At 46.7% G+C, this 21,049-nt stretch overlaps 1 protein-coding gene across 2 annotated transcripts in view; it reads left to right on the top strand.

Annotated features, from left to right (window-relative positions):
• The first annotated feature begins 673 nt into the window (after nt 1-673).
• The window catches only part of MAML1 (mastermind like transcriptional coactivator 1), an 84,416-nt gene continuing 64,040 nt past the window's right edge, over nt 674-21,049 (top strand). For both annotated transcript variants that reach the window (XM_040440902.1, XM_040440893.1), the window contains exon 1: nt 674-1,112. In XM_040440902.1, the coding sequence (XP_040296836.1) occupies nt 792-1,112 (321 nt within the window). In that variant the 5' untranslated portion in view covers nt 674-791. The remainder of the gene's footprint in view (nt 1,113-21,049) is intronic.

Below are 21,049 nucleotides of genomic sequence, written 5' to 3'. Positions count from 1 at the left end.
GCTCATGGACACAGCCCCATTGAAATGAATGGGTCTGGATGGCGTTCGCATCACGCATTGCACCCGCGCGGAATACTCGCTCGTGTGAAAGGGGCCTAACTGTGTACATGGGAGAGGCACGGATGAAGCACTGGCCGTCCTCTATAACAATAGTATCTGATAATAAAAAGCCTCCAGGCCAGATACATTTCCCAATAAAAGAAGAAGTCTAGTTCTGAAGGAGCCTATAAATAACCGCGGGCTGTATTGTGCGCGGCTCAGCGTAATCAGGAGTCGCTGCCCTTCCGTCTATTTTTAGATTCTCCGCAGAATCTGAACTTTGTTCCAATAAAAAAAAAAAAAACTTAAATAAACCACTTGTTTAGAGCTAGGAAACTTCAACAACTTGTGGGCGTGGCGAGGCCTGTCAATCACAGCGTCAAAGTCCCGCCCAACCCGTCGAATACTTATGATAGGGCGAAAGGCGAATTCCTTGCCGTCTCCGCCTCTTTTTTTTTATCGCATAGCCTCCCCCGTAGACAAACAACTTCGTTTACAAAACACTGCGTCACCGCCCAGCCCCGCCCACCCGTGGTTCTATTGGTTGGCGCCGAGCATGTCTCCCGTGACGTCACGCCCATGTACTAATTGGAAAAAAAAAAAAGAACTCGAAAAAAAAAAAGAGAGAAAAGCAGTTTCAAGATGGCGGCTGCGCAGATAACAATGGCGAGAAGGCGAAGAGGGTCTGGGGGACTGTGAAGCGGGAGGGCTGGTTGCAGGGAACAGGTTGCTCTCATCGTTTCTCTCCCCAGATGGCGGATTTTGTGGTTCCCCGGCACAGCGCGGTGATGGAGCGCCTCCGCCGGCGGATAGAGCTGTGCCGGCGGCACCACGGGAACTGCGAGTCCCACTACGATGCAGTGGCCGGAGAGAGGCTGGAGATAGAGCGGCAGCACACCTTCCAGCTGCACCAGCGCTGCCTGCAGGCCAAGGCCAAGCGAGCCGGCAAGCACAGGCAGCAGCCGCCTGCCAACACGGACGCTGCGCGGAGTAACCAGGCCAGCAGCGGCACCATGGAGCCGGGAGACGGAGGCAGCAACGGGGAGCAGTGCAGGAACAGCACCCTGATCGCGGTAAGAGCTGCCCCCCTGGAGGGTGGGAGTAGTAGTCTGCATCCCTCCAACCTGTGCCGAGACTTGTGCAGAAGTTTATCCTGTGGGTTAGAAGAGAGTTTCCCATTGCTGCCCGTGCACCGGATCAGTACCGGTACTTGTCAGTCATCTGGTAGGGGCCGCCAGCTTGTCTTATTGAAATCAATGGGAATATAGTTTCCACTGGCTTTTATGGGTGGCACACTTTGTGACTCCTCACTTGGCGGTGCCATCTGGTTACCCTGGTAAAGTGGACAGTACCTGTTGCTTTCCAATGTGTAATGGGACTATAGGGCCCAGCGTTTGTTTCTCATCTGCTTGAAAGTTCCTGGTCCTGTGGCTGTTATGAAACTACAACTCCCAACATGTTCCGATTGCCCACCCGTGTTATATCGGGCAGTGTGATAGATGAGATTGGTGTCATCAGTCATGTGACGAATAGTTCCCGCAGTACCAGCTGGACTACGCATGGTCGCATGATAACCCCAAAGATCTGGGGGTCTAGCATCACAAAAGTTCGGTAGATGCCAGACTTGGCTTCCATCATGGGACGTCTCTAATAACAGCATGGGTTAATCTTACTTGGTCACCTCTTGGGAAGACGTTTGAAGCCTTTTTATTTTGGTTGCCCACATGGTTGGTCTAGATGCCGGGCTTGGGTATTTAGAGGACCAGTTGTGGTGACTACTTTGTCATCAGTGCTTTGCTTCATCTTATGCGGTTTCTATGGTGTTACTAAAGATTTGGTGCAGCTGTTGTGTTTACTTAGTATAACTTTTACCTGTCCAGGACAGGTGTAACACCTTGTGAGCGATTGTATCCAACAACTCCTCTTTTTACTAGTGCCCTCAACCCAAAAGTGCCAGTCTGGGATTGCTGAATTGTATTCTGCATGTCGGATGTGGTTCCCCTATAACAGGAATGGCCAACCTGCGGCCCTCCAGCTGTGGCAAAAGTACAACTCATGCCATGCTGTAGGCTAATAGCTGTGGGCATGCTGGGAGTTGTAGTTTTGCAACAGCTGGAGAGCCTCAGGTTGGCCATCCCTGCCCTATAACAAGCTTCCTCGTCTCTTCAGCTTGATCATGGTCATCTTGCAAAACCTCATGGGGCTTGTGAATAACCAGAAGGGCTCAGCGTTCATTACATAAGGTTCTCACCACATTTTGGACAAGCTGTAAGGTTGATAACAGCAGCCACCCCAAACATCTTTTTATTTTTAGAGGCCTCTTTCCAGTCATTGCTTCGGGGTTGCGCTTACCTAGACTAGAAATCGGTAATACCTGACTAAAGATGAGCTTGGTTACGTTTATCACTAGCTGATGACTACTTTCCAGGAGCGAAAGAGTTAACGCCCGTTTTGTGCATGTGAGGAGCCTGAGTCAGGCCTTTGTCGCTCCCTGTGAGGAAGTAAGTGAAGTTTACAGTAATGGAGTGTCGAGCGCAGTGTCCTGGCAGCGGGAGGGTTAATCCAGTCATCGTGTGTCAGCCTCTCAGCGCCCCTGAATGATTCATGTACTGTAGGAAGTTGCACCATGGGGCATGAGAGTGCAGCCGCCAGGAGACGGGGGTTATGCTCAGCCTCGGCCAGCTAGTGCAGGGGTGGGCACCACGCTGCAGACGCCAGGCTGACATTTCAGTGGCTGAGTAATCGCATGTCTCTCCAGTAAGTTTGAGGCAGGCTTTGTGGGGACACCATGTAAGGGTACTTTCACACTTGCGGCAGAGGATTCCGGCAGGCAGTTCCGTCAAAACGTATATGCAAACTGATGGCATTTGTCAGACGGATCAGGATACTGATCCGTATGACAAATGCATTGAAATGACGGATCCGTCTCTCCAGTGTCATCCGAAAAAACGGATCCGGCATTTATTTATTTATTTTTCACTTTTTTTGCGGTCTGAGCATGCACAGACCGCAATGCCGGATCCGGCATTAATGCATGTCGATGTGAAAAAATGCCGGCATTCCGGCAAGTGTTCAGGAATTTTGGACGGAGATAAAACAGCAGCATGCTGCGGTATTATCTCCGTCCTGAAAAGTCAAAAAGACTGAAGTGAAGACATCCTGATGCATCCTGAACGGAATGCTCTCCATTCAGAATGCATGGAGATAAAACTGATCAGTTCTTTTCTGGTATTGAGCCCCTAGGGCGGAACTCTATGCCGGAAAAGAATAACGCTATTGTGACAGTACCCTAATGAGACAAGTTGAGAGCTATCAGGATGACTAAGGGTACTTTCACACTAGCGTTATTCTTTTCCGGCATAGAGTTCCGTCCTAGGGGCTCAATACCGGAAAATAATTGATCAGTTTTATCCTAATGCATTCTGAATGGAGAGTACTGTATATACTCGAGTATAAGCCGACCCGAGTATAAGCCGAGCCCTTAATTTTACCCCCAAAAAAATGGGAAAAATTATTGACTCGAGTATAAGACTAGGGTGGGAAATGCAGCTATAATGCAGAGTGTATGTGTATATAATGCACACACTCTACATTATATACACACATCTGCAAGAGGGTGACTTCCCGTATTTAATGCAGAGTGTGTGCATTATATACACACACACTCTGCATTAAATACAGGGAGCCATCCACAGATCCCCCCCTCCCCTAAACAGTGCCATCCACAGATCCCCCCCCTCCCCTAAACAGTGCCATCCACAGATCCCCCTACAGTGCCATCCACAGATCCCCCTACAGTGCCATCCACAGATCCCCCTACAGTGCCATCCACAGATCCCCCTACAGTGCCATCCACAGATCCCCCTACAGTGCCATCCACAGATCCCCCTACAGTGCCATCCACAGATCCCCCTACAGTGCCATCCACAGATCCCCCTACAGTGCCATCCACAGATCCCCCTACAGTGCCATCCACAGATCCCCCTACAGTGCCATCCACAGATCCCCCTACAGTGCCATCCACAGATCCCCCTACAGTGCCATCCACAGATCCCCCTACAGTGCCATCCACAGATCCCCCTCCCCGACGCTCACAGCAGTATTCTTACTTTGTCTTTGCTCCGGTAATACAGGCAGTGCGAGGAGCAGCGCTCACTCACTGACGTCACGCGCCTTCTCCCACTAGGCGGCGCAGGCGCGTGACGTCAGTGAGTGAGCGCTGCTCCTCGCACTGCCTGTATTACCGGAGCTAGACTAGACTCGAGTATAAGACGAGGAGGCTTTTTGAGCACAAAAATATGTGCCAAAAAACTCGTCTTATACTCGAGTATATACGGTAATCCGTTCAGGATGCATCAGGATGTCTTCAGTTCAGTCTTTTTGACTTTTCAGGACAGAGATAAAACGGCAGCATGCTGCGGTTTTATCTTCGTCCAAAATTCTGGAACACTTGCTGGAATGCTGGCATTTTTTCACATTGACATGCATTAATGCCAGATACCCGAGTGTTCCAGAAAAACGGATCCGGCATTGCGGTCTGCGCATGCTCAGACTGAGGAAAAAATGTGAAAAAAAATAAATGCCGGATCCGTTTTTCCGGATGACACCGGAGAGACTGATCCGGCATTTTAATGCATTTGTCATACGGATCCTTATCCGTATGACACATGCCATCAGTTTGTATGCCTTTTTTTGACGGATCCGGCAGGCAGTTCCGGCGACAGAACTGCCTGCCGGAATCCTCTGCCGCAAGTGTGAAAGTAGCCTAATGTTGTGATTGAAACATACAGCACTGTAGGAAACTGAGGTCTGTGCTGTTTGCACTGGCATCAGATAGTACTGCCACATTCACTGCACCTGCCAGTGATGGCACCCCCTTAGAGAAACCAAGATGTTTAGTTTTTGTAGGATGGAGCAAATCGTTGGTGACCCCCTTCATCATAATAACTGTAGATGGGTTAGGCTACTTTCACACCTGCGTTTGGTGCGGATCCGTCTGGTATCTGCACAGACGGATCCGCACCTATAATGCAAACGCTTGGATCCGTTCAGAACGGATCCGTTTGCATTACCATGAACAAAAAAAAAAAAAAAAAAATTATTATTTTTTTTTTTTTGTTCATGATAATGCAAACGGATCCGTTCAGACTTTACATTGAAAGTCAATGGGGGACGGATCCGTTTGAAGATTGAGCCATATTGTGTCATCTTCAAACGGATCCGTCCCCATTGACTTACATTGTAAGTCTGGACGGATCCGTTTGCCTCCGCACGGCCAGGCGGACACCCGAACGCTGCAAGCAGCGTTCAGGTGTCCGCCTGCTGAGCGGAGCGGAGGACAAACGGTGCCAAACTGATGCATTCTGAGCGGATCCGCATCCACTCAGAATGCATTAGGGCTGGACGGATCCGTTCGGGGCCGCTTGTGAGAGCCTTTAAACGGAACTCACAAGCGGAGCCCCGAACGCTAGTGTGAAAGTAGCCTAACTGAGCTGTGCAGACCTGAACGCGGCCAGCAGCTGCCCTTTACTCGGCTTTCTGGACTCCATCTGGAGGGAGTGCCGCAATTTCAGGTACCAGTAGAATTGGGCTTGAAAGATGAAAAGATAAGGGTCCACACACAAGACCCTCTACGTGGTGTAGGCACTCCTCGTGCTGCCATGTGGCACCATATTTGTCGATCGAAGCAATGCTGCTAGTGGAAAATTCTGTAATCTGCAATATGGCATGTATTTATTTATCCCTCACTTATTCCCATAGAATCCAGGAGAAAACCTCTGTGCTTCCACAACATAAATTGGAGGTACAAAAGGGTACAATATAAGCCCATAGCAAACATAGATCCATAGTATGTGTGCACTTGCTGGAGCAGAATAAGTTTATATTCACCCTACTTCTGATGATAAAAGCTGTATCCGAATTCAGAAGTATGGGTGTCCTGCTCTTACCAGCTCCTACCTAGTGCTATCAGCAGTTTTGCATGGTCAGAACTGCTGACAGACTCCTTTTAAAAGGTTTTGCTGGGAATTTGATATTGATGTACTACAAATAGGCTTTCAATATCAGATCAGTTGGGGTCCGACTTCTGCCACCTTCATCAATCCGCTGACTGACAAGGCACTCTAGCTAGCCCTTTGCCCCTTTCATTGTTTATCAGCACAGTGCCATATATTGTATAGTGGCTGTGTCTGGAATTACAGCTCAGTCCCGTTCACTTGAATGGACCAGCATGGCCACTACTCAATGTACAGAGCTGTCTGCTTCTGACTCCGGCACCAGCAGCTGCCACAGACAGCTGAATTGGGTTGGTGGGGGGTTGGCCCCTACCAATTTGACATTGGTTACTTATCCAAAGTATAGGTCATCAATATCTAAACGGTTGAAAACCCCTTTAAGTTTGGTTTAGTTTATAGGGGCATTCTTCTATCAAGCATGTATGACATATCCAGAGGATACGCTGGAAATGTCTGGTAGATGCGGGTTGCACCTCTCGATCAGAAAGATTCTTTCTGTTGGATACTGGTGGTGTGTGGCAAGGATTGCATGTATTAGCGCAAAAGTATTCAATGTCGCATTGGTAGATACTGGGAATGTAACAGAAAAACCTCCTCATGGAATTGAAGGCCAACAGAGGAACAATGGAGGACCACCGTGGCATGTTGATCTCACTAAACAACCCAAAGCCCATGACCACCATTTTGAGTACAAAAATGTGTTGACCATTTGGAGAAAACGTTTCCATATGTCAGGACCAAGTGTTTTGGCAAGCAAAGGGTTAATATTGTCCCTTTCATGTGTCTGTCAGTGAGTCAGGTCACAGACCCTGGTTCCTCCATGTTAACAGAAACCTGGCCCAGATATCCGCCATGTCCCACTGCAGAGAGACTTTGCCACCCTCCCGTTTCTTTCACATTGGCTTGGCAGGCTCTCCTCTCTGTTTGTATGTTGGCCATGGCGTGTGTGAAATGCGCCTGGATGGACATCTTTTATGGAGTGTCTGTCAGCTGTAAAGCTGTAGGGTTTGTTTGCATTGGGTTGGCACAGGGAAGGCTTGGCACCGGTGCCAGAGGTCTGTCTGCTGTGCATCGTTAGCAGGGATTTCAGTCCTGGTTGGACATGTAACTCATCTCAGATATCTCCTAACAAGAGTCTTGAAATGCTGGCAGGGCTGCTACAAGCTGCTGGCCTGCTTCTCGGCGTCTGAAATGCTGTGCCCTCTTTATCTGCAGGAGGGGTCAGTTCTGGGCATTATCTCATGCACTGCTCACAAACTGAGCACTCTAAAAGATCTCTAACCATCTGCAGGAGGCAGAAGTTCAGTTTGGTTCTTTCGGACTTCTGTATTTTCTCAATACTGGGTGCTGACCACTGGTGACTGTACACGGAGGAATTGTCACTCAGCTGTCCACGTACATTGACCTAAAAGTCTGTATTGTTATGCAGGGCCCTGGCCCCCACTATCATTACTTTGTCTCCTGTGTTTGATGCGCCAACTCCCCTTATGTCACCACTGCTGGCCAGTCAGTGGCCTCAGTGGTTCCTTGTACAGGCCTAGCCCGTGACTGCTGAGACCATTGATTGTTCAGCAGCGGTGATGGAAGTGGAGCTGGCTCATCAACTCTTCAGCCAGGCTGGGACCAAAAGCGGTGGGATGAGAGATTCTTCAGGAACCAGGACGACCAAAGCAAGTGAGTATTTTATAATTTTATTTTATTTTTTTTAAGCTTGCCTAGGCACTTTCTCTTCAGGGTCCAAAAAACCACCCAGACAACCCATTTTAAGTCAGATATATCAACTGCAAATTTACATAAAAATCTCAAATTGTTGTAGTCTTCATTAAAAGGGATGGTGTAGAAAGTGTATCATACATTGAGTGACATTGTTGAATTTGGCACAAATTACGGCAACACAAGGGGAAATTTTATGAAGGCGGCTTTTTTTGGCCAGTCCTGGGGTACTTTCACACTTGCGGCAGAGGATTCCGGCAGGTAGTTCCCTTGCCAGGACCCGTCTGACAAATGCATTGAAATACCGGATCCGTCTCTCTGGTGTCATCTGGAAAAATAGATCAGTTTTTATTTTATTTTTGCATTTTTAAAGGTCTGCGAAGACCGGAAAGCAGGATCAGTTTTGCCGGAACATTTAATGCCGGATCCAGCAGTAATACATTTCAATAGAAATTAATGCCGGATCCGGCATTCTGGCAAGTGTTCAGGATTTTTGTCCGGAGAGAAAACTGCAGCATGCTGCGGTATTTTCTCCGTCCAAAAAACGGAAGAGGGACTGAACCGATGCATCCTGAACGGAATGCTCTCCATTGAGAATGCATAAAACTGATCAATTTTTATCCGGTATTAAGCCCCTGTGACGGAACTCAATACCGGAATAGCCCCCCCTTCCTTGCACTGCTGTACTATATGGCTAATTTATGATGAGGTATGTGCCTTATCATAAATTAGGCAAAATATATGGCGCTCTGTGCGTCTGCAAAACTACGCAAGCCATAATTTTTCTTCTACTTTTTCACCTGTTTCCAGGTGAAAAGGTGGTAAATTTGTTGCCCCCGGAACAGCCCCCGCTCTGCCCCCATCCTTCATATCTGTCGTACTTGGCGTGAAACAGTCTGTGCAACTAAATATTGTTGCATCAGCGTTAAAATGGTCACAAAATGCCCTTTGCAATTATTTTTATGTCGGGTGAGTATAATAAATGACCCACACAGACTAATGCAAAAGAGACTATAAAACTTCCCCTCATATTAGGCTACTTTCACACTTGCTGCAGAGAGATCCGGCAAGCAGTTCCGTCGCCGGAACTGCCTGCCGGATCCAGCAAAACGTATGCCAACTGATGGCATTAGTCAGACTGATCAGGATCCTGATCAGTCAGAAAAATGCATTGAAATGCTGGATCCGTCTTTCATCTGGAAAAACGGTTCCGGCATTTTATTTTTTTTTCACCTTTTTTCGCATTCCGGTATTTTGAATGCACTAATACATTCCTATGGAAATAAATGCCGGATCCGGCTTTCAAGCAAGTCTTCAGTTTTTTGGGCTGGAGATAAAACCGTAGCATGCTGCGGTTTTATCTTTTGCCTGATCAGTCAAAAAGACTGAACTGAAGACCTCCTGATGCATCCTGAACGGATTTCTCTCCATTCAGAATGCATTAGGATAAAACTGATCAGTTCTTTTCCGGTATAGAGCCCCGACGACGGAACTCTATGCCGGAAGAAAAGAACGCAAGTGTGAAAGTACCCTTAAACATTCTCCTGTGTTTATCAGGCACTCATGGAAAGTTTCCTCTGCTGCCTCTCTTGACAGTCTTCAACCTGATGGAGGGAGAGTTAACCCTGTCCTGTCTAGCTCCTTGGTAGAATAAGATTCTTTTTGCTTCAGTGCTGGACTTACTTGGCAAATTTCATACATCTGTATGGAAACTCCCATTTGAGTCACCAAAACTTTCTGTGTGGTCGGAGCTCTTGCTGTCATGATTTCCCTGGTCCCTCTCCCGCCAATGTCAGAGTTTTGGAAGTCGCTATGTTTGAGGTTCTCTAAAGCTTTCAAAGACCTTTAACTGAATAGTGTGCCTATAATAACCCTGTACTGCCAGAGTACAGATGGAGGACGTTTTGTATTTGGACTATAGACTTGGAACTTCTTCTCGTTGCTGGCACAGTAATCAGATCATTTTCTTGTCGAGGAGACCTCATAGTCTTCTCCTATGTAATGATCTTTCCCTAAACCTTATTTCGTGTTTTCATCAAACTGCTTGTACTAGCATACGTCGGAGAACACATTATGTGCCAGCATATGGCACGGTCTTGTGGCGAATGTGACCGTATCATTCCTGGAAGGTCCCTCTGTCATCTATGATGCCTGCTCATGAATTCATTCGCAATCTGTTAGGCCTCTTTCACACGGGCGTCATGTTTTTTGCCCGGATAAGATGCGGGTGCGTTGTGGGAAAATGCGCGATTCCAAAACATTGTAATGCGTTTTGCACGCGTGTGAGAAAAATCGGCTTTGGGTTAGGTGTTCTGTAGATTGTAATATTTTCCCTTATAACATGGTTATAAGGGAAAATAATAGCGTTCTTAATACAGAATGCATAGTACAATAAGGCTGGAGGGGTTAAAAAATAAATAAATAATAATTTAATTCTCCTTAATCCACTTGATCTCGCAGCCCGGCTTCTCTTCTGTCTTCTTCTTTGCTGTGCACAGGAATAGGACCTTTGATGATGTCACTGTGCCAATCACATGGTCCAATCACATGGTCCAATCACATGGTCCAATTACATGGTCCAATCACATGGTCCAATCACATGGTCCAATTACATGGTCCAATTACATGGTCCAATCACATGGTCCAATCACATGGTCCAATCACCATGGTGAGGAACCATGTGATTGGATCATGTTATGTGACATCACCACAGGTCCTTAGCCGGCAGCTCAACATTACAGAAGAAGACAGAGATCCGCAACTACGCAATCAAGTGGACTCGGTGAGTTATTATTATTATTTATTTATTTTTAACCCCTCCAGCCCTATTGTACTATGCATTCTGTATTCAGAATGCTATTATTTTCCCTTATAACCATGTTATAAGGGAAAATAATACAGATCGGGTCCCCAGCCCGATCGTCACCTAGCAACCATGCGTGAAAATCGCACCGCATCCGCACTTGCTTGTCATTTTCACGCGGCCCCATTCACTTCTATAGGGCCTGCATTGCGTGAAAAACACAGAATATAGAGCATGCTGCGATTTTCGCACAACGCACAAGTGATGCGTGAAAATCACCGCTCGTGTGCACAGCCCCATAGAAATAAATGGGTCCGGATTCAGTGCGGGTGCAATACGTTCACCTCACGCATTGCACCCGTCCGGAATACTCGCCAGTGTGAAAGGGGCCTTAGGTTCCGCCTTACGGAATGGGTCCGCAAATTTAGAGATGCGGAACGGAACCCCACGGAAGCACTACGGAGTGCTTCAGTGGGGTTCCGATCCGTGCTTCCATTCTGCAAAAAAATATAACTTCTATCTTTTTGCGGAACGGATGGATCAAGTTTAATGGGTCTGGATCCGACCAGGCCGCCGCACGGACGTTGCCCGGGCATTAGGTACTGCAAATTGCGATCCCCAATGCATGGAACAGAACCACAACGGTTGTGTGCAAGAGGCCTAAGGTGGATTTACACATGGCGAGGAGAAGTTGATTGTCGGAAAGGAAGCGTTTCTTGATGATAGTCAGCTGCTCGTTCAGTGGAGGTGAAGCGGTGCATTTGCATACAGCAATCACCTCAACAGTATGGGGGCGAGCTGTCACTGCTGCTATCACATTTCTTGGGAACAATGAATAAAGATGTCCGCACTGCCGATCATTTCACCCGGTCATTTATCCAGTGATCTGCCGCTCCTTTAGATGGGATGATTATTGGGAACAAGCATTCGTAGGAACGTTCGTTGCCGATAATCAGCCAAACATTGGGCTGTGTAAATCTACACAGCTCTGCGGCACGCACATTATACGCGCACAGCTCTGCGGCACGCACATTATACGCAAACACAATGACGCTTAGTATCTTGGGCACCTGTTAGATTTTGTATTGGGGCAAAACCAGCTGCTGCAGAACTTCATGATATGCACCTCAGCTGTTGAAGAATGTGATAATATAATGCTATTTCTCCTAGAAAAGTATTAATACCCTGGCAACTCAGTGCTGATTGTGGCAGACTGTGTATTGACCCATCCATTTGACAACAAGAACGCTTAATTTGGTCGTTCATTTTCTGGAGCAATAATAGAGAATATCAGTAGCAGTCCATTTTTAAATGGTTAAATTCCATACATGTACTTTCCAGCAAAAGCTGTCTGACATTCCCTTCAACTGAGAACACATGTATAGGACGGCCACAGAGAAGCTCCGGAAGTTGAGGACATGGTATAAAGCCTCATTCACACCCATGTTCTCCATGGACGGCACACGTCCCCACTCATTTTAATGTGTGTATTCAGACAGAGTTTTAGCACGGTCCGTGGGTCTTTTTTGCACGGATCCATGCTCTATTTTGTCTGTGTTCACAGATCCATCACGCCCATTATTGCCTATGGGACTGTGAAAACCACAGATGCCATCCGTGTTTCACGGATCATTAGGGTGAGATGCTTTGAAAATTATTCTTCAGCTGTTAAGTGTCTGTAACACACGGACAGCAAAAAAACGGACACACGGACCCAACACGGGTACATCTTCATGGAGATATCACTAACTACCTTTCATGGATTTAAGCACGGACACGGACCTGTGAATGAGGCTTAACAGATAAAGGGTTAGTGTGAGGGCTACACATTGACTTTGACCCCGTTGTGATGTCAGAGGTTGTAGCATCTCGGCATAACTAAAGGAAATGGGGTTGCATCGCAACCCGCAGGTTGTCACAGATTTGTTACGGCTCATCTCGCGCCAACCTTGTGGGTCACAAATCAACCACATGGACTTTTATTAGTTGCGACCTAAGCAGCACTGCACTCTGGTCATTACCCAAAGTCGCCTTTATAGCCCCAGCCTGGGGCAACTCGATGCATCTCAGTACTGTTTATGGTCGCTTTCACTTGGACGTGTGTGTGGTCCGGGGAATGCGGTCTGTGTGATGGCCACGTTGCCCATCCTGACTGTGGGTCTGCTGTCCTGTACCCACTATGATGCAATGAGTTTGGCTCGCACATGGCCACCTGAATGCAACACAACTATAAGGGCGCCTTCACACTCTGCGCATTTTGTTGCAGAGTTTTCTGTGACTGAAAATCAGTTCCATTCATTTAAATGGAGCAGCAAGCGCATGGACTTCTGCAGGCTCCATTAAGGTAAATGAAGCAGATTTTCAGTCACGGAAAATTCTGCAACATCTGAAGGCTCCCTAAGGATGGAATAGCCAATGGACTTGAAACAAAGGTATGTACTGTTTTAACACACTGACCACCTCAGTCAGGTATCCAGAAGAGACGTCTGCCTGTGGACTAGGGGACACCTGTTCTCCTGTAAGTCTCTTCACTCCCTTCCAGCATTTGTCTGAATGGATCAGTCCCGCACAGGACTGTGGCACTACAGGCCCGAATCCCCATTATTATACTGTGATGTTTGTTCTACATGATGGATGCGCTTTGGTATGTCCAGTGTAATAAGTACAGGTAATGCAATTACCATGCAGAACCAGTTCTCTTGGTAAAGACAGGTCTCCTTGAAGACTCCACCATCTGCTCTATATCCTGTCTCCTACAGCAGTGTCTGGGCCAATTGGTTATGAAGGTATTTGGCAAAGCTTGAGTTGCCTTAAAGGGGGTTTCCCAAGATTTTTTATTTTTACTGATGTTTTGATCTGTGGGGGTCTGACACATGGGACCCCTCCGTGATCAGCTGTTTGAGAAGGCAGCAGTGCTGACAGTAACGCAGCGGCCTTCTCCAGCGTTCCCTAGGCCAGTGACGTCCCTTTCATTGGTCACGTGGCCTATGTGCAGCTCAGCCCCATAGAAGTGAATGGGCCTGAGCTGTGATTCCAAGCACAGCCACTATACAGAGCATGGCACTGTGCTTGGTGAGCTGAGATAAGGACTTTAGAACTGATGACTAGGGATGAGCGAACTTTGTGTTTTATGTTTGGCGTACAAAGTTCGGGTGATCTAAGAATTCCCTTATGGATTCCGCTCCCACGGACCATATCGGTTATGGTCCGTGGTAGCGGAATCCATAATGGAATTCTTAGATAACCCGAACTTGAAAAACAAAGTTTGCTCAACACTACCGATGACCTATCCTCTAGGACCCCTGCTGATCGGATGTTTGAGAAGACCTCGGCTGTCCTGTGAGCGCTGTGACCTTCTCTCAGCTTTTCGAAGGCCAGTGACAACACGTTCATTGGTCACGTGGCCTAGGCACAGCTCAGGCCTATTCAAGTGAATGGGGTTGAGCACAAAACCACGCACAGCCGCTATACAATGTACTGCGCTTTGCTTGGTGAGCGGTGAGAAGGCCGCAGTGCTCACAGGAGTGCTGGTGTCTTTCAAACAGCTAATTGCTGTGGTCCCAGATGTTGGACCCCCAAAAATCTGATACTGATGACCTATCCAAAAAAAAAAAAAACTCTCAGAAAACCCCTTTTAAAGAGGTTGTACAGGATTAGAGCAACAAACATGGCAGCTCTCTTCCAGAAACTGTGCCAAACCTGTACATGGGTTGATATTGCAACTGGGCTCCATTGAGCTGCAGTACTGCACACAACCTGTGGTCAGGTGGGGAAAAAGCTGATTTTTTATTTTTTTTTTCTAATCCTGTGAAACCCCCCTTTAATCACCCAGCACTCAAAAGCTTCCAGCGTTAGATTCTTTTTTACAGTTGGTTGGGCCTTCTCTGCATCATGCATGCTACATAACAGTGCAGCTTATGTGGTGCCAGCTGGTTACTGGCACGCCATGTTGGCCATCTCCAGAATGAATCCTTTAACTTTCTGTCCTGACTCGGCCACCTGTGCTCACAAGAAGCCTTTTCGTTCGGGGTCCAAGCCTACTTTAATTTGCAAGCAGTGAAATTCTACTCTGTCACACAGTGGGATCTTCATGAGATGAGGTCTGGCACTTACTGGATTCTGAGGAACACTCTGTTCCTTTTGGGTCTCCTTTCGTTTGATGTTTTCTGAATTCTGCCTGTGGGTTATTTCTGTGGCAAGGCGGCATGAGGATACATCCTGGTGATGCCGCTGTAATGACAGGAAGCATTATTTAATTTCAGTAAGTAGATTTCTTCACTCTGAACTCTGCGCATCTCCATCAGTGCAGATCTATGAAGAAGCAAACCTCCAGGTGGCTGATGTAGTCAGGGGTGTTCCTATTCATAGGCATGAGGAATGGGGCATATGGCACCACTGACAGCATATACCAGTCATGTGAAGCTTTCGTGTTGGTTGGGTAATGGCATGGCTAGTAAATCTGTAAGGATGTATTCACACATTGTAGTCAAATTGCTGCAACATGTGGCTGCACCCCTTACAAGTGGAGATTTTCCTATAACATAACAGGGTATCCACATGGGTACTTGGCCCTGTCAATCAGGTGGAGAGTGGACTGTCCAGGGAAGCAAGGCTAGGGTGCACTAGGACCCCCCTCTGGTGCACTTAAAGTGTAACTGCCATTTTAATACCAAAAATGAAATTCCTAACATATGTGATGCTGAAGGGAAGCTATTCATGAAGCTTTATTTTTCAGTTAATTTTACCTTTCTGATGTCTGAATTCAGCCCTTAGCAACCTTATTTCTCTCTGCCTCTATTTCAGCATCTTCCTAAAATGGCCTCTGCTGCACTTCCTGTGGTGATCTTTGCCCTGTCCTTGAGGCCATCCTGTATTTCCCTCACTTCCCATAACCCCTTGTTCTCATCACATGAACTAGCAGGACCAATCAGAATGCAGACAACCTCCCCCCACTACCCTAGAGCAGTGTGTATCTTCTCACATACAGCTAAGGCTACTTTCACACTCGTGTTTTGTGTCATGGACGGTTCCGTTCAGATAATACAACCGTCTGCATCCGTTCTGAATGGATCAGTTTGTATTATCTTTAACAAAGCCAAGACGGATCCGTCTTGAACACAATTGAAAGTCAATGGAGGACGGATCTGTTTTCTATTGTTAGTGAAAAAGGATCTGTCCCCATTGACTTACATTGTGTGCCAGGATCCGTTTGGCTCAATTTCATTAGACGGACACCAAAACGCTGCAAGCTGATGCATTCTGAGTGGATTCTTTTCCATTCAGAATGCATTAGAATGAAAACTGATCCGTTTTGGGCCACTTGTGAGAGCCCTGAAAAGAAGATCTCACAAACGGAAAGCCAAAACGTGAGTGTGAAAGTAGACTAACCAGAGATGGACAAGACCAATCTGCTTTAGCTGCTCATATCTCTGGTTTGGTACATACCAGCTAGAGATATGGGCTTTGTATTGTCTGAAAGCTGACATTCCAAGAATGACAGCAATATTTTCAGTACATGGGAAGATATCACTGCTAGAAAACGGGATGCTGTGAATAAAGCTGAAAGTGAAAATAAAAGCAGGTTTTATCTGCAATTTTTCCCGACTCAATTTCTAACAGTGATTTCTCCTCTGTTGCTTGGACTGTAGCTGTCATTCTCGTCTTGTATGAAAGTTTTCAAACGAGACCAGTTGCATGTCTCTAGCTGCTACCATTCAGGAGCCCTGCCCGAGCCGAGGCACTCAGTGCTGTGCTCTGCCCGTCTCTTGACGGCCTGCACATGACATCGCTGTGAGAAAGTGCTGCAGAATAGGAAAGTAGCACACATTTGTGAGAGTTATCAGGTAAAAGTGAAAATGATAAAAATGTTATTAGGTCACATGCATACAGGTTACATGCGCACAGTCGTATGTATTTTGATGGCCGCAAACCGTGTATCTGCAAAATACAGGCCATGTGCATGCCACACTTTTCTGCAAGCCGCATTGTCGAAATGGACAGGAATAGGACATGTTATAATTTGCAGCACAGATGCGGACAGCACATGGAGGGCTTCCGTGTGCTGTCTGCTTTTTCTTTTTTTTTTTTTTTGGCGGATCGGACGCAGACCAAAAATACATCTGTTTGCATAAGGCCTTACAGAGAATATTTTGGGCAAGTTATATATTTCATTGACCTACTTTGTTACCTAAAGATGGAGCGTCCAGCATACTGCTGCATGTCACTGCTGATATCCCTCCATAAACAATGTTCTTGGATATTCAGGTCGTGTTAATCTTGAGGGAACAGGGTGTCTGACATTTCTTCATTTCTGTCTCTCCAGAAAATATGGGTCAGGATAATTAGGCGCCCCTTAGATGGGTTTTTAATTAGCAGGCTGATGCATACTGTAACCCTCCTATGTTTCAGGAATTCTCCATTTAATAGGCTCTGACAAACAGCGAGGCTCCGAGCATCTGCTGGGGCCGCAGCTTTTAACACTCTGGTTGCTGGTGTCTCACTGCCAGCACCTTCTGCTTGCCCAGACTTCAAAACCCTCTCCGGCATATGTCATGGTTAGGATAAAGGATCGGCTTCTAAGGTTGCCTTGTGTCCTTATATCAACCCCTCAGTGCACTAGGCACAAACCCAGTACGCATTCCAGAGCTCCATGTAATCGCTCGTTCTCCAGTGCTAAGCTCTGCCATTAAAGGTACAGCTACACGTGGAAGCAAAATAGAAGTATCCGCCGTCTGCATGTTTAGCAGCTTTGCTGGCCGGACTTTTCCGCTTGCGCTGTAAGGGTTACATTGTGGATCTGGTGCGCTGCCACCCTCTTTTAATACGCATAAATAAGTGCAGAACTAGACTTCAGATGAATTAAAATGGGCCCTTTGAAGTTCCCAAAGCTCACCCGTGTCTGTAAACTTCTGGGGTTTTTAAAAATATAATATGAATATGGTTATAGGAAATTTTAGCCTAGAGGTATCGACATCTGTACTGTGATGGAAGGGCGTGCACACTGCTGCATGCCATGCGACTATGTCTGTCATGACTCGGTGGTCCTAAGTCAAGGGAAATTGTCCCCCACTTAAGCTACCTTTGCACCAGCGGTAGCTACAATCTGGCAGGCAAGCGGAGGATTGGCTGGTCACAAACCATAGCGTGCAGCGATGTGTTAAGCGGGTTCTCCGTTTGCTAGCCGGATGCGGACAGAATGTCCCCCGGACCGCATTATAATTAATAGGGATAGCGGACATTCCGTCCAATATCGGTGAATTCCGGCAGGCTGTTCTCTGCTAGGATTCACGTCGCTGGTGTGAAACTAGCCTTAAACAAGTATCACATTTGCGCCACAGCATTTCAGCAGAGAAGAACCTGCCAGAGTTCTCCAGATCTGGCATTGCCAAGTGTTACCGGAATGCCCACTGGCCACATTAACTATAATTTGGTCGTTACTAGGCAAATATGCTGGGGGAAAAAAACTCTGCATGCAGCGGTTTTTGTCCGTCCGATTCCTGAAATTCTAATCCAGAACAGCCTGCCGGAAGGTGGTACTGCAAATGTGGGAGACGCCTTAGGATCCATTCACACGTCCGCACTTTGCGGAACGGAATTGCGGACCCATTCATTTCTATGGGGCCGCACTATGCGCTTCCGGATCCGCGCTTCCTCATCCACAGTTCCGCAATTGCCGACAAGATTAGGCACTTTCTATTATAGATCCGGCGATGTGCGGTCTGCAAAATGCGGAACGTACATTGCCGGTGTCCGTGTTTTGTGGATCCGCAAAACACACACGGACGTGTGAATGGACCCTTAGAGAACATTTCTTAGGGTGGCTGGACCAGTGTCAGGTGGACGATGGGTCAAGTCTATGAACAGTGTTGCAAGAAAGGGCACGCTGCCTAATGCATGTGGTGCAGCTCCTGACAAACTACTCACGTGATGTACAGGTTTGTGGATATTTGATAGCCCTAGTTGTCATAAAGCTGTGGTGCTGTCCCTAAGCTACATACTTCTGTAAGTGGATGTCAGTGTATTTGCACAGCATCCCTGCCTGTGTACGAGGCTCTGCACTGATTCGGAGGCTTTCGTAGACTGTATATGTTGGGAAGATTTCCTGATGTATACTTCTGACAGCTACAATGTATGCCACTATATGGGCACCTTTTGCCCAGCATATATGCCAGGCTCAAACGCAGTGTGCCAGCAATTCCCCGGGGAACACTCTTATTAGATGTGGGTTGTCTACAGATTGGGGCAGAAACATATCTGTCTTCCTCCGTGAAGTACGTGGATAACCCACTTGGGTCACAGCACTACAAGTCAAATGAGCACTTTCTGACTACTTTTCCAGGTGATGAAAGCTGATCGGAGGGCAGCAACACTTCTGTGAAGGATAGATCTGCAGGTTTAGATAGGTAGGCTTTTTTTTTTTTTAAACTGGAACATTTTTAATCCTCTTTGGAGTATTGGGTTGTAGACTATGGGGGAGATCTGGCTGCCCATAGAGTCCACCTTTCATTTTTCACAGCTTCTTTGGACAATGAAAGGTGGCTCCTGATTGGTTGCTAGGGGCAATTAAGCCAGTTTTCCTTCACACCAGTTTGATAAATCTCCCCCTATGTACTTTGCTTCCTTCATGTGGCTATAAAAGCAGAAGCTACCTGCATTGTGTGCATTGCAGAGGCTCCTGCGTGAGCAAGCCTAAGGCAATGAGGCATACCTACCGTAATCCAGCCCGTGTGTGGTTTTACTATACTGGGAGCCATGATCACATGTATGCTGTTTATATCTTCTGCCGTCTCTCAGGTTGTAAGTTAAATTCATTGCTGCAAGCAGCGTTGTCTGCATGCCGATTTCTCCAGTATTGTCACCAGGGACACCTTGTTGGGTGATTACTCCCACTCACAGGTGATAAATGCCTTTCATCTCTTTAGCGGTTGCTCAGTAGCTTTCCCCCTCTTTGTGGCTGAAGAACGCTTTGGTGGCGGTCAGTACGGTTCTTGCCTGCCAGATCATATTGGTTTTGAACCTTAAATGGAAATTAAGCGCTCCTCTGAATTCTAGTTCCAGAAAAAATCTCATTAGTATGGCAGTATTTGACATGTTGCCATGTATTCAGCTCAGAATCAATTTGGCCCAGAGCTATAGATCTGCATCCTCTGTGAGAAGCCAAGCCATGGATATTCTACCCCATGACCCTCAAATGCATGTAATAAGCTATAGTTGTTGGGCAGTGTCCCCCTAGCAAACGACCCAGCTACACAGCTATCTGGGTGGTCACTGTGCTCACGCCTAGGTAGCAGTCATAGGATCTCGGTTTGCATTATTAATCAGATATTTCCAACAAATCAGCCTATTTTAATACTAGCGTTAAATATTTACCTTTTTTTTTTTTTTTTGCCATTTCAGGGTTGACATTGTTTTATGTTGATACAGTCTGAGGACATCAATGTCTCCGTATGGACTGAGATGCCATATCTTGTGTATACATGTGAAGGGAGGAGAGGCAGTCCTATGTGATTTTTATGAAACCAATTCTAATGAATTATGAGCAGACGTCTGGAGCTCAGTGACTTGGAGTTGCAGCTTTGTACACAAGCATTGGGGATGATTTATCAAAAGCGGTGTAAAGGAAAACTGGATTAGTTGCCCATAGCAACCAATCAGATTCCACCTTTCATTTTCCAAAGGAGCTCTGAAAAGTGAAATCTGGTTGCCATAGGCAGCTAAGCCAGTTTTCCTTTACTTCAATTTCGATAACAAATCTACCCCATGGTGTCTTATTATTCACATAGAAGTATAAAGCGCCCTCAAAACTAGAGTAGGCATTGTATAGTGTAAGCAGTGCCGAGTCTGATTATGTAACTTTTATCTTCACAAACCTGCAGTAAAATGCATTGAGAGGACTCCTGAGCTCCCACACATGATGGAGGGGACTCGGGAGTCCTGTCAATGCATTTTACTGCTGGTTTTCTCGGAACACAAGTGAGTATGAAGTAAAAAATGACTTTATTGGACTCAGCATTACTTGCACTGTACACCGCTTACTCTAGTTTGGTAGGTGTTTCGGAGCTGATAGATTCCCTTTTTAAAGAGGTATTTCCATTTTCTGAGACTCACCCTTGAGGTGAAGGAGAGCAACCACACAGACGTAGCATGCTCTTCATTCACTGCAGTGGGAGTTCCGAAAATAGCTGAGTGAGCACTTTCAGCTATTTTTGGACGTCCCTTAGTGGTGGATGGAGAGCTCACTATGCATTCAATGCCACCTCTCCAATCACCAGTATGGGACTGCCGGAAATAGACAGGTGAGCTGACGGAACTCCCATAGCAGTGAACAGATGGTGGCTATGCATTCGTGGCTGTCCATCCTTCACTTCTTGTTCTAGGAGTGGATCCGAGAAGTGACAGTCTCCTCAGACAAGTCTGATCATGTGCTACTCTTTGTATACAGTAAAAACCTGTGATCCTCTTTTTGGACCAGTTTGCTGGT

The sequence above is a fragment of the Bufo bufo genome, chromosome 1 (assembly GCF_905171765.1).
Source record: "Bufo bufo chromosome 1, aBufBuf1.1, whole genome shotgun sequence".
Classification (NCBI taxonomy): Eukaryota; Metazoa; Chordata; class Amphibia; order Anura; family Bufonidae; genus Bufo; species Bufo bufo.
Note: the sequence above shows the minus strand (reverse complement) of the source record. Positions and strands in the feature narration are given on the sequence as shown.